General features: G+C 72.3%; 2 protein-coding genes across 4 annotated transcripts; one reads left to right on the top strand and one right to left on the bottom strand.

Moving 5' to 3' along the window:
* The first annotated feature begins 9 nt into the window (after window positions 1–9).
* YIPF2 (Yip1 domain family member 2) lies at window positions 10–2,001 on the top strand. Of its 2 annotated transcripts, XM_075525895.1 has the most exons (9): window positions 10–81; window positions 223–267; window positions 534–673; window positions 811–891; window positions 969–1,056; window positions 1,140–1,256; window positions 1,356–1,516; window positions 1,588–1,770; window positions 1,855–2,001. In XM_075525895.1, the coding sequence occupies exons 2-9, from the start codon at window positions 237–239 to the stop codon at window positions 1,996–1,998; spliced, it is 945 nt and encodes a 314-aa protein (XP_075382010.1). In that variant the 5' UTR covers window positions 10–81; window positions 223–236; the 3' UTR covers window positions 1,999–2,001. The 2 variants fall into 2 exon arrangements, with proteins under 2 accessions (XP_075382010.1, XP_075382012.1); XM_075525897.1 differs by lacking the exons at window positions 10–81; window positions 1,588–1,770 and having other exon boundaries at window positions 96–267.
* Window positions 2,002–2,814: 813 nt separating this feature from the next.
* On the bottom strand, window positions 2,815–10,447 carry CARM1 (coactivator associated arginine methyltransferase 1). Of its 2 annotated transcripts, XM_075525894.1 has the most exons (16): window positions 10,268–10,446; window positions 7,274–7,399; window positions 7,068–7,174; window positions 6,878–6,982; window positions 5,795–5,905; window positions 5,376–5,553; window positions 5,143–5,233; window positions 4,931–5,012; window positions 4,706–4,791; window positions 4,488–4,577; window positions 4,256–4,393; window positions 3,756–3,845; window positions 3,550–3,662; window positions 3,335–3,412; window positions 3,157–3,225; window positions 2,815–3,084 (listed from the first exon to the last, which is right to left on the bottom strand). In XM_075525894.1, the coding sequence occupies exons 1-16, from the start codon at window positions 10,410–10,412 to the stop codon at window positions 2,948–2,950; spliced, it is 1,746 nt and encodes a 581-aa protein (XP_075382009.1). In that variant the 5' UTR covers window positions 10,413–10,446; the 3' UTR covers window positions 2,815–2,947. The 2 variants fall into 2 exon arrangements, with proteins under 2 accessions (XP_075382009.1, XP_075382008.1); XM_075525893.1 differs by having other exon boundaries at window positions 2,815–3,225; window positions 10,268–10,447.
* Window positions 10,448–11,977: the final 1,530 nt, after the last annotated feature.

Below are 11,977 nucleotides of genomic sequence, written 5' to 3'. Positions count from 1 at the left end.
GCGGGAGCGGGACGGACCGGGCGGAACCATCGCGGCCGTGGAGTAGGGGGGGGGGAAGAACCACGTCGGCGGGGCCGGGCGGTGAGCGGGGACCGGGAGCGGCAGCACCGGCACCGGGGGGAGGGGGGCGGGGGGATCGGGAGCCCCGAGCGGGTGTCGGGGGTCCCAGGACCGGGGGTCCCGGTGGGTCCCGTACAACCACGGTGCGTTTCGTCCCGGCAGCGAGAGGCTCCGCCATGGCCGCCCCCGACGAGCTCCGCTTTCAGGGTGAGTCTCAGCGGGGCCGGGCCGCGCCCCCCGACCCGGCCGGGGACCCCCGGTCCTGCCGCCCCCCCCCCACCCCCCCCCCCGCCATCCCCGGGTGTCCCCCGGCCCTGAGCCCCGTGCGGGCACCGGGGGTGGGGTGGGGGGGTCCCTGGGTCCCCGGGTCCCGGCAGGGTGGGGGTCCCCGGAGTCATGAGCTGGCGGGAGGGGGTCCCGGGGTCCCCCCGGCCCGGTTCCTGCCCCCCCCCCCCCACTCCCCCATCCCGCAGAGTTCGAGGAGGCGGCGGAGCTGCTGGCGGCCACCCCCGACGCCACGACCCCCCGCGCCGGCGAGGGGCGGCCGGGCCACGCCGCCGTGGACGTGGGCCCCGAGGAGGGCGAGCCGGGGGACGACACCGACACGACGGAGGTGAGAGAAGGGGGGGGGGGGGGTGTCCCTGCGCCCCCGAACCCCCCGAACCCCGGCCCTGCCGGCGCGGGGGAACGGGCTCTGCCGGAGCCCCGGGGCTGCGGCCGAGCCCCGGCTCAGCCCGCTCCCCCCCGCAGCTGCTGGGTGGGCAGCGGCGGCCGCGCAGCTTCTGGACCTTCGAGTACTACCAGGCCTTCTTCGACGTCGACACCCGCCAGGTAACGGCGCCTTCGGGCGCGGCAGCCGGCACCGGCACCCGCCGGCCCGGCTGAGGCTCTGCCCTCGTCCCCGGCAGGTGCTGGAGAGGATCAAGGGCTCGGTGACGCCGTTACCGGGGAAGAATTTCGTGCGTCACCATCTGCGCAACAACCCCGACTTGTACGGTGAGAGCGAAGCGGCCGTCGCCGTCCCGGTGCCGAGCCCGGCGCCGACCGCGGCGGCTCCTCGCTGACGGCCCCGTCCCCAGGGCCCTTCTGGATCTGCGCCACGCTGGCGTTCGCCCTGGCCATCAGCGGGAACCTCTCCCACCTGACGGAGAAGCGAGCGTCCCCCGCCTACCACTACAGCCCCCAGTTCCACAACGGTGAGGGTGCCGGCGCCGCGGCTCGGGTGGGGGGCGGACGCCGCAACGGCGGGGCCACGGGGACCCCGGCCGTGCCCTGACCCCCCCCGTCCCCCCCAGTCACCATCGCCGCCACCCTCATCTACTGCTACGCCTGGCTGGTGCCGCTGGCGCTGTGGGGGTTCCTGCGGTGGCGGCAGAGCCCCGGGGCCGGCACCTACAGCTTCCTGGAGACCGTCTGCGTCTACGGCTACTCCCTCTCCGCCTACGTCCCCACCGCGGTGAGTCCCGGGGAGGGTCCCCGGCCTTGGCGGCGAGGGGACGCGGGGGTGACGGGCCGCTGTCCCCGCAGGTCCTGTGGCTGATCCCGGCCGCCTGGCTGCAGTGGCTGCTGCTGGCCGTGGCCGCGCTGCTCTCGGCGTCGGTGCTGGCCCTCACCTTCTGGCCGCTGGTCCGTGCCGACAGCCGGGCGACCGCGCTGGCCGTGGTGGCCGCCGTCGTCTCCCTGCACGCCCTCCTCGCCGTTGGCTGCAAGGTACCCGCCGGCGGCGGCGGGGGGGTGCCCGGGGGCTCCGTGTCCGCCCCGGTGACCCCGGCGTGGTTTTTCTTTTCCTCCCAGCTCTACTTTTTCCAGCAGCCGCCGAGCGCCGGCCCGGCCCCTTCGCCGCTGCACACCACGGCGGGGGCCGAGGGGCTCCGCAGCCACGCGCCGCAGCTCCCCGGCACCAACATCTCCCTGCCGGGCACCCACCCCGCGCGGTGAGGGGGGGAGCCCCCGGCCGCAGCACCGAGCCCCGCGGCAGGACGCGGCATCGCTCGCCGCCTCCGCTCGAGCCGGCGGTGGAAGCCGGGGCGGGGGGGGTGTGGGTCCTGGGCTCCCCCGTGCCGGGGCAGCGCCGGCCGCGGCTCCTCTCGGCCGCCAGCTCGTCTCTATGCAAAGCGACCCAAATAAACGCGGGGACGGCCCCGCCCTGCGCCCCGCTGCCGTCTGCTGCCTGGGGGGGAGCCCCAAAACCACCCCGGGGGGTGAGGGGGGCCGGGAGGGGGCCGTGCCGGAGCCGGGGTCCGGCCGCGGAAGCCAGCGGGGCGCAATCCTTCGAAACCCTCCCCTTTATTCAGTACTACAGCCGAAAAAACAGCAGATCCGCTATTCCTACGCGACGGCCCGGCGAGGGGCCGGCTCCCCCGGCCCCCCCGGCACGGGGGGGGTCCCCACCGCGCCCCTCGAGGGGAAAACAGGAGAGAGGAGAGTTCAGGCGCCGAGCGCGGGGACGCGAAGCGACACCGAACGTGCCGCCGAGCGCGGCCGCGCCGGGGAGCCTTCCCTACCAGGGCCCCGGCGGGCAGGGAGGGGGCCCAAAGAGGAGCTTTTGGTACATTCAGCCTTTCCCCCCCCCGTGGGGTTCCCCCCCCGGCGCAGGGACCGAGCTCCCGGGCGGCGTGGGGGCTGGCGGCTCCGGCCTTTTTCATTTTTTTTTTTTTTTAAAAAAAAAAAAAAAAAAGAAAACCCCAAAAAAACCAACCAAAAAGAAAAAAAAAATAAAAAACAAAAACGCCATCCGGGTCCGGCGTCGGCGAGCGGAGCGCGGGCTGGGCGGCTTCGTCCGGCGGAGGAGGGTCAAAAACCCTCCGGGGCGGCCCCGGGGCGGGGGGCGGCGAGGGGGGGGCTCCGCGTTTGGTTTTCCTGGCGCTGGCAAGTCCCGGGGAGCCCCTTAGCTGCCGTAATGCATCGTGTTGGTGGTGATGGACATGGGGGAGGCCATGGAGATGGCGGGGCCCCCCATGGTGAACTGGCTGTTGAGGGGGTAGTGGGTGCTGGAGCCGGCGCTGCTCTGGCCGCTGGAGGAGCCTGGGGGGAGAGGGGGGGTCAGGGGGGGCGCGGGGGGCTGCCGGAGCGGGGCGCCGGGGCGGGGGGGGGTACCTTGGACGATGCCCGTGCTCATGATGGAGCCCATCCTGGAGTGAGTGTGGTTGACGATGCCGGTGTTGGCTGCGGAGGGGGGGGGGGGGGGAAGCGGTGAGGGGGGGGGGGGGGTGGGGCTTCGGGACCCCCCCCCCCAGCCCCACAACCCACCCCGCCACCCCCCCCCGGCGCTCACCTAAAGGAATCAGGTTGTTGTGGCCGACGTTGGAGCCGCCGGCGATAACGCTGCTGAGGTCGTACGCCGCCGGCATGCCTGCGCCGCAGAGAAAGCGAGGGGGGGGGGGGGGTGTGTCAGGCCCCCCCACCCCAAAACGGGGTTCGGCACCGTGATGCCGTACCCCCCCCTCCCCCGGCCGGGGGTTTCGGCAGAGCCCCCGCGCTGGTACCCACCGGCCACGGCCATGCCGGTGCTCATGTTGTAGGTGCTGCCCGTGTTCCACATGTTCTCCGAGGGGGAGGTGTAGTGGGAGCCGGGGGGGGGCGAGGGGGTCGTCCCCGTGTACCTGGGGGGGGGCCGGGGGGCAGGAGTGAGGGCGGGGGGGGCTGGGTGGGGACCCCCCGGCGCCGCTGCCCCCTCCCGACCCCCCCGGCCCTACCTGAAGAAGGGGTTTTTCAGGTCGAGGAGGTTGCTGGACTTGGAGCCCGTCTGGTCCACCTGAGCCACGATGCTGATGTCGTAGCTCTGTCTGGGGGGGGGGGGCACAACGAGGGGCTGAGAGACCCCCCCCCAAACTGCACCCGGGGGGGGGCAGAGCGACCCAGCCCCCCCCGGGGGAGCAGCGGCAACGGCAGCGGCATCTGGGTCGCGGCCGTCCCCACCGCAAGCTATAAATACGCCGCCGAAACTGGGGCAGGGCCCCCCCCCCCCGCCCAAACCGGGGCACGGCCCCCCCTCTGCCGAGCTGCCCCCCCCCTCCCCAAGCTATTCCCGGTGCCGGCACGAGGTGCCGAGGGACCGCGGCAGAAGCAGATCGCGGCCGGCATAACCCAAAGCGGGACGGCGGCTCCGGCAAGGGCCTGGCTGTGGGGTGGGGACCCCCCCGCGCCCCCCCAGCCGTGGGGTGGGGACCCCCCCGCGCCCCCCCCGAGGTCCCACCTCTTGTTGGCGATGAGGAGGCAAGTCCCTGAGAGCGTGTCGCCAGCTTTGGCGAAGAGCGGCGACTGGAACAGGCACCGGACCTGGTACCAGTGGGTCAGCGGTTCGGTGGGGGCCGTCGAGAGCCACACCGTCATTCTGGGGGGGGGGTGGGGAGAAACACGGCGGGGGGAGGGGGGTGAGGCACGGCCCCGGCCCCCCCTTGGGCTCCCCCCGGGGCCCCCCCACGTACATGGAGCCGATGAAGGCTACGTCGAACCAGAAGGCCAAGCCGTGGACCAGCCCCGAGTGCAGCATGTGGAACTTGAAGGGGATTTCTATCCTGGAAGGCAAAAAGGCAAAGCCGAGCCGTCACCGGGGGGGGGCGAGCCCCCCCCAGCACCCCGGGGAGCCCAAAGGCCTCGGGGGAGGGGGGGGGGCTCAGCCGGGACCGTCCCCGCTGCCACCCACCTGTGCAAGTCGCCTTCTTTGGCTTCTAAGAAATTCACGGTGTATTTGACCGATTTGGCCATCAAGATCCTGATATCGAAGGTGTCCTGGGGGGGCGGGGGGAGGTGGGGGTCAGCGGCCAGGAGCACCCTGACCCACGGCGAGCTGGGACCCCCCCCCCCCGGCTCGCCCAGAGCCCCCCGACAGTTGCCCGTCCCCCTCCGCGGGGACCGGGGGGCTGCTCACCACCACGGGCTGCCTGAAGTACTCGTCCACGGCCGCCCCTCGGAGCGCGGAGAGGTCGACGCCGTGGAAGGACGGCTGGTACCTGCGGGGGACGGACGGACGGACACACGCACGTGAGGAGGGGGCGGCCCCGGCCCCCCCCCTCCCCCCCCCAAACCCCTCTGGGACGTGGGAAGGGGTCGGGATCGTCCCCTCCCCGGGGCCGGACTCACCAGAAATTGGCCTTGGTGAACTGCTCCATGTAGAGCTGCTCGTCCGTGAACGGGGCCAAGTGGACGTCGCCGATCGTGGGGAACATGTTCCCTGCACGGGGGAGGCGAGGGGTCGGTCGTGGGGGGCCGGGGGAACGCCCGCTCCCCTCCCCCCCCCCCCCCTTCCCTCCCTGGGCTCGTAGGGTCCGGCAGACGAAGGAAAAGCCCCCTCCCCGCGTGCCCCCCGGCCTCACCGCTGGGTTTCAGGTACTTCTTGGCGTGGAGGTAGCTCTCCAGCATGCGCTCGTTGAAGAGCATGTAGCCCATGGGCTCGGAGATGATGATGTCCACCTGCTCGGGCAGCGAGACCTCCTCCACCTTCCCCGGGATGACCACGATCCGGTCCGTCAGGTTGTTGCTCTTCACCAGCACCTGCCCGGGGGGAAAAAAAAGGGGGGGGGGGACGGGACACACGCGACGTTCAGGGGGACGAGCGGCCCTGGGAACCCCCCCACCACCGCCACGGTCCCGGCCCCGTCGTCCCGGCGCTACTGGGTTGTACTGGAGCAGGGGCACGGCTCCAAGCGGGGCGATCCCGGGTGGGTTTGGCGCGAGACCGCCGAGCTCGGCGAAGCCAAGAGGTGGCCGGCGGCGGGCGGCGGGGGCCGCTCACCTCCGCGTGCTGGGCCATGGTGCTGGCTTCCACCGCGTAGATCTTCCTCGCCCCGGCCTGCGCCGCGAAGAAGGAGAGGATGCCGGAGCCGCAGCCGACGTCCAGGACGATCTGGGAGGGAGACAGCGAGGATACAGTGAACCGCCGGCACCCGCTCTGGAGCCGGGGACGGGCTGCAGGGCTCCCGTCCCGCCCAGCTCCCAGCGTCCTCACCCCCGAGCCAGGATCGGGGTCCCCTGCGTCTGCTCTGGGGCACGGAGAGACCCGGGGACCCCAAGATTTGGGTTCCCAAGAGGGAAAAACCAAGGCAGCGGCACCGGCACGGCCCCCACCGCAGTGCCGACTGGCGGCAGAGCAAACCGGCTCCGGAGAAGGAACTAACTCCTGGCGAGTCGTCGCCCACCCGGCTGGAAGCGCTAATTAGAAGCTCCGGTAACGAGTTGTGCGCACAGAGCCGGCTCCGCTCGGCAGCGGGACCCGACTGTGGTGTTATCCCACCTCGGCACTGCGCCGAATCATGCCGGGACCCGCAGCAGCTCCGAGGGCTCGGCCCCGGCCGCTTCCCAGCGCCGCGGGGAAGAACGGGATTAAGAGCACCGCGGCCGAGCCGGCGAACGGCGCCCGAGCACCCAAATCCTCTTTGTTCCTATATATAACCCCCGATTAGGGGGATCAGGGGTGACGGCGTGGGAAGCCGGCCGTGCCCCGGTGCCAGCGGCTCCAGGGATGGCATCGGCCGGCAGCACGCGGCTCTTGGCCACCGTCCCGCCTCCTGCCGGCCGCGCGCTCGCAGCCGGCCCGTATTTTTGAGGGAATGTTAAAACTAAAACCGCTAGGAAGGAGGCGGGAAAGCACCGAAACAGATTAAAAGCGGGGGGAAAAAAAGGGAGGAGAGACCAAATCAAGGTGCCTCGTCCAGCTCCGGCGTGTAGTTACCCTCCCGGCCGAGCGCACGGGGCAATCCGGCGCAGCAGACCGGCGTCTGGCAGCAGGAGCCGGAACCAGACGCCGAAATGAGGCGCGTTTCACCAAAACGATTGCACCCGCCGGGGCGGTTCGGGGGGGGGAGGGTGCCGGGCTGACCTTGTCTTTGAAGTCGCTGTGGTTCTGCAGGATGGCTCGCTGGTAGGTGCCCGTCCGGACGTAGTCCTGCATCATGTTCTGCTGCTGGGACAGGTACCCGTAGAACTGGGGACAGAGGGACGCGATGTCACCGGGGACGCCGCGGCCAAACCCTCGCCGGCGGCGGCGCCCGGCCGGGGCAGCCCCTCACCTGGAAGTACTGCACGGCCGAGGATTCCTCTGTCCGCTCGCTGAAGACCGAGCGCTCTGTGTTGTGGCCTCGGCAGTTTTTCAGGATGTTATAAAAGGAACAGAAATCTGCCAAAGACGGAGGGGGACTTTAGCCGGGGGCGCGGGGGGGACGGCGAGGGTCCCGGCGAAGCCAAACCCCCCCCCCCCCGGGGCGGGGGGACGCACCGTTGGGGGTGGCGAACTGGATGAGGACGCTGTTGCAGCCCAGCGTGATGATGAAGGACTGTTTGCCCACGCGGCTGCACTCGGTCTCTCGGGACACGGAGCACTTGAACACGCAGACGTCTTCATCTGGGGGGTGGGAAAAGAGAGGGCGGGGGGGGGGGAGGGTTGTGAGAGCCAGGCGAAGCCCCCCACCAGCCCCGCCAGCTCCCCTCGGACCCCGCTGCCTGCGTGCCACGCCGGCGCGGCTCAGCCCAAACCCGTGTCGTCCCCCCCCCCGCGTTAGACGGACGCCAAGGGAGCGGGAGAAATCATAATTAGCCTAATTAACCTCTGCGGCATCGCGGGGAGGGGGGGAGCGCGACAGACGAACCCCTCGCGCGCGGCCGAGGGGGCGCGCCGGGCGTTCGAGCAGCCAGAAATACAGATCGGTGCCGCTGCCGGGGAGGGACGGGGGACCCCCGGCTCCGCGGGGACCCCCCGGCTCCCGGCCCCGGCGAAGCCAAGCGATGCCGGGAGGAAGGACGAGGGGAGACGGGCCGAGCCGCCCGCGGCCCGGCCGGGAGCAGCGCCGGCCACCCCGGCCTCCCCACCGCGGGCGCTGCCGGCATCTGCACCAGCCTCCTGCCACGGGCGTCACGGCGTTCCCTCGTTAGTCGCTTTGAAGCCGGGGAGCGGCGAGCGGGTAATTAGCACCTCCAGCCAGCGCTGCCTTTCTCACGCGGCGCCCCGCCGGAAAAACCAAACGGGCCGCTGCGGCAAAACCTGTTTTTCCCCGGCATCTCGCTGCCGGTCCCTCTCGCCCTGGCAGTGCCAGGCAGCCCTGCCTGCTGCCGGCCAGGCTCCCGGCACGTCGCCGCTTCGGACTGGCCACGCGCTACGTTAAGTTGCCCGATTAATTTGGAGCGACGAGAGGGAAACGAGCTGGGGGGCTTCCGGCTCGACCCACGGCTTCGAGCCCCGAAGGAGACCCCGGCAGGGCTGCGGCAGCACCCGCACCGAGCCCGGCACTGCCCGCGGCGCCGCTCGGCAAAGCCATTAAATGCAAATTCCCGCCAGCCACGTTAATCAGGCTGTCAGCCCGGGCCTCCGGGCTCTTTGTGGCCGATAAAAAAGGGCCGGCAGATGTGCCGGCGGCCGCCCCGGCGCTGAAAGGGCAGCGAGAGACCCCCGGCCCCGGCCACACAAAGGCTTTTCTGGCAAACGCCTGGAAAAGGGGGATGATGCCGGGGCGGGGGGGGGGTGGCGCTGGACGCTGGCCGGCGCGGGGTGACGAGCCGGACGCGGCAGCGGGACGCGGTGAGGGATGGAGAGGCCGCGGAGCCGAGGGTCGGCACCTCACGGGGCCGCGCCGGCACATGGACGGCCCTCGGTGCCCGCCGAGAACCGAAGTAACCTTGGGGCTGCAGGCGAAGCTTCGCTCTCGGCGCTGAAAAGTCGCTTAAAACCTTAATTCTGGTCCGAGGGGAGCGGGTCCGGCTCCCCACCGGCATCCCCCCTCCTCCCGGCCGAGCCGCGGTGAAGCTTCGGCAGCCGGCGAGGAAACCCAGGCCGAGAAAGCACCGGGCCGGCACCGAGGCAGAGGCAGGATGAGCCGCGGGCTCAGGGACGAGGCAGCCCCGCGTGCCTCAGTTTCCCCTGCCCCATCCCACACCGCAGACGAGGTCTCCTCCAAACCCGGCGCGGGACGGCTGCCGCACATTAATTACTTGCGCCGATCGATTAATTTCACCGGAGCGGGTCGTTAGCGGGGAGGGAAGGGGGTCGGGCCGTTATTGCCCCACGACGGTGCGGCCGTAAAGCCGACGTCTCCGCCGGTAATCGCACGAAAACCGGCCGGGCGCAGAGGACGGGGAGGCTCCGGCAGCACCGTGCCGGCACCGGTGCCGGCGTACTCCCAAGCTTCACCCAGCACAAAGCGCAGGAGCCGCCGGATTTGGGAAAGGGGGGGAAAAAATAACCAAAAAAAAAAAAAAAGAAAAAAAGAAAACCAAAAAAAAAGAAAAAAGCCGCAATTCTTGCACAGAGACAAAGAAAACTCAGCTCCGACACCGCGCCCGCCGGCCGGGGAACGGGCCCCCCCGGTGCTTCGCTAAGGGCGGCCGCAGGGACCCCCCGGCCGGGCCGGGACAGCCGCCGCGGCGCCCGGAGGTCACCAAACCGGGGACGTGTCGGGAGGGGGGGGGCCGGGAACCAACTTTCCGCAGCCCCCGGCAAACGCCCGGTGGGACGGGGAGCCCCCCCTGCCCTTTCCACGGCGGGTGAGGGGGGACGGCGCTGGCACCCCCCGAACGACACGGGCCCGCCGGCCCCCGGAGTCCCCCCCCAGCCCCACACCGCCAGCCCCCCAGCGCCACCCCACGGGCCCGGCCCCCCCAGGCTCCATCGAGCCCATGTCCCCCCCCAGCACCCCTCTCGCCCACCCTGGATGGCACCGAGCCAGCGCCCCCCCCCCCCCATCCAAACCCCCCAGCCCCCCCCCATCCTTTCTGTCCCCACAAGCCCCTGCACCCCCAAACTCCCGTGAGCCCCCCATGCCCCCTCACCCCCCCCAGAGCCCCCCCGCCCCATCTCGGCCCCACGCCCCCAGCCCCCCCATAGACCCTTCCAGCCCCCTCCTCCGTTCTGCCCCCACAGCCCCTGAACCCCCAAACCCCCCATGTCCCCCCCCACCCCCCACAGCCCCCCCATACCCCCCTCTACCCATGCCCAGCCCCCCCCAGGTGCCCGCACCCCCCCAATCCATTCTGGCCCCACGGACCCCCCCCCCCCCAGGTCCCCACACCCCCCCTCCCCCACCCCCCCCATCTCCCCCACCCCCATCTAAGCCCTACGCTCCCCGCCCCCCCCCCCTTCACCCCAACCCCCCCCGGCCCCCCCCCCCCCCCCAGCCCCAGCCTCCCCCTCCGCGCCTCGTCCCCGCAGCCCCCCGCCAGCCCCCGGGCCGGGCCCCCCCCCCGGCCCCGGGCCGGCCCCCGCCGCCCCGCCCGCACTCACGGCCGTAGAGCGCCAGGCCGGCGCTGTCGGGGCCGGTGCGGACCTCGAGGCGCAGCGGCTGCTGCTCCTGGTGCCGCTGGATCTCGCCGTTGGCGTCCCCGATGGTGAGGAGCCGCACGCCGGGGAACACCGACACCGCGGCCATCTTGGAGCCGCCGCCGCCCCCCGCCCCCGCCCGCGCCCGCCGCCACGCCCCGCCCCGCCCGGCCACGCCCCCCGCAGGCCACGCCCGCCGCCCGCCCGGCAGCGCGCCCCCTGGCGGCCGGCGGCCGCCACCGCCGCCACCGGGGACCGGGGACCGGGGACCGGCACCGGGTGCTGCCACTGCGTACGGCCACCGGCACCGGGGACCGGCACTAGGGACCAGCACCAGGGACCGGCTGCTGCCACTGGGTACGGCCACCGGCACCGGGGACCGGCACTGGCACCGGGTGCTGCCACTGCGTACTGCCACTGCCACCGGCACCGGGGACCGGCACCGGGTGCTGCTACTGGGTGCTGCCACCGGCACCGGGGACCGGCACCGGGTGCTGCCACTGCGTACGGCCACCGGCACCGGGGACCGGCACCAGGGACCAGCACCGGGGACCGGCTGCTGCCACTGGGTACGGCCACCGGCACCGGGGACCGGGGACCAGCACCGGGTGCTGCTACTGGGTGCCGCCACTGCCACCGGGGACCGGCACCGGGTGCTGCTACTGGGTGCTGCCACCGGCACCGGGGACCGGCACTGGGTGCTGCCACTGCGTACTGCCACCGGCACCGGCACCGGGGAGCGGCACTGGGTGCTGCCACCGGCACTGGGGACCGGGGACCGCCACTGGCACCGGGTACTGCCACTGCGTACTGCCACCGGTACCGGGCACCAGCACTGGCACCGGGTGCTGCCACTGCATACGGCCACCAGCACCGGGGACCGGGGACCGGCACCGGGTGCTGCCACTGGGTGCTGCCACCGGCACCGGGGACCGGCACTGGCACCGGGTGCTGCCACTGCGTACTGCCACTGGCACCGGCACCGGGGAGCGGCACTGGGTGCTGCCACTGGCACTAGGGACCGGGGACCGCCACCGGCACCGGGTACTGCCACTGCGTACTGCCACCGGTACCGGGCACTGGCACCGGGTACTGGCACCGGCACCGGGGACCGCCACTGCCACTGGGTGCTGCCACCGGCACCGGGGACCGGGTACTGCCACTGCGTACTGCCACCGGCACCGGGGACCAGGGACCGCCACTGGCACCGGGTACTGCCACCTGCACCGGGTACCGGGATTGGGGACCAGGGACCACCACTGGCACCGGGGACCGCCACCGGGGACCGGCATCGGGGACCAGGGACCGCCACTGGCACCGGGTACTGGCACCGGGGACCGGGGACCACCGGTGGCACCGGGTACTGCCACCTGCACCGGGTACCGGCACCAGGGACCGCCACCAGCACCGGGTAACGGCACTGGGTACTGCCACCGGCACTGGGCTGAGGGCACCGGGGACCAGGGACCACCACCGGCACCGGGTACCAGCACTGGGTACTGCCACCAGCACCAGATACCGGCATCGGGGACCAGGGACCGCCACTGGCACTGGGTACCGGCACCGGGTACTGCCACCAGCACCAGGAACCAGGTACCACCCCTGGCACCGGGTACCAGCATTGGGCACCAGCACCGGGGACCGGGTACCGCCACCGGCACTAGGCAAAGGACA

The sequence above is a fragment of the Mycteria americana genome, chromosome 28 (assembly GCF_035582795.1).
Source record: "Mycteria americana isolate JAX WOST 10 ecotype Jacksonville Zoo and Gardens chromosome 28, USCA_MyAme_1.0, whole genome shotgun sequence".
Lineage (NCBI taxonomy): Eukaryota > Metazoa > Chordata > Aves > Ciconiiformes > Ciconiidae > Mycteria > Mycteria americana.
Note: the sequence above shows the minus strand (reverse complement) of the source record. Positions and strands in the feature narration are given on the sequence as shown.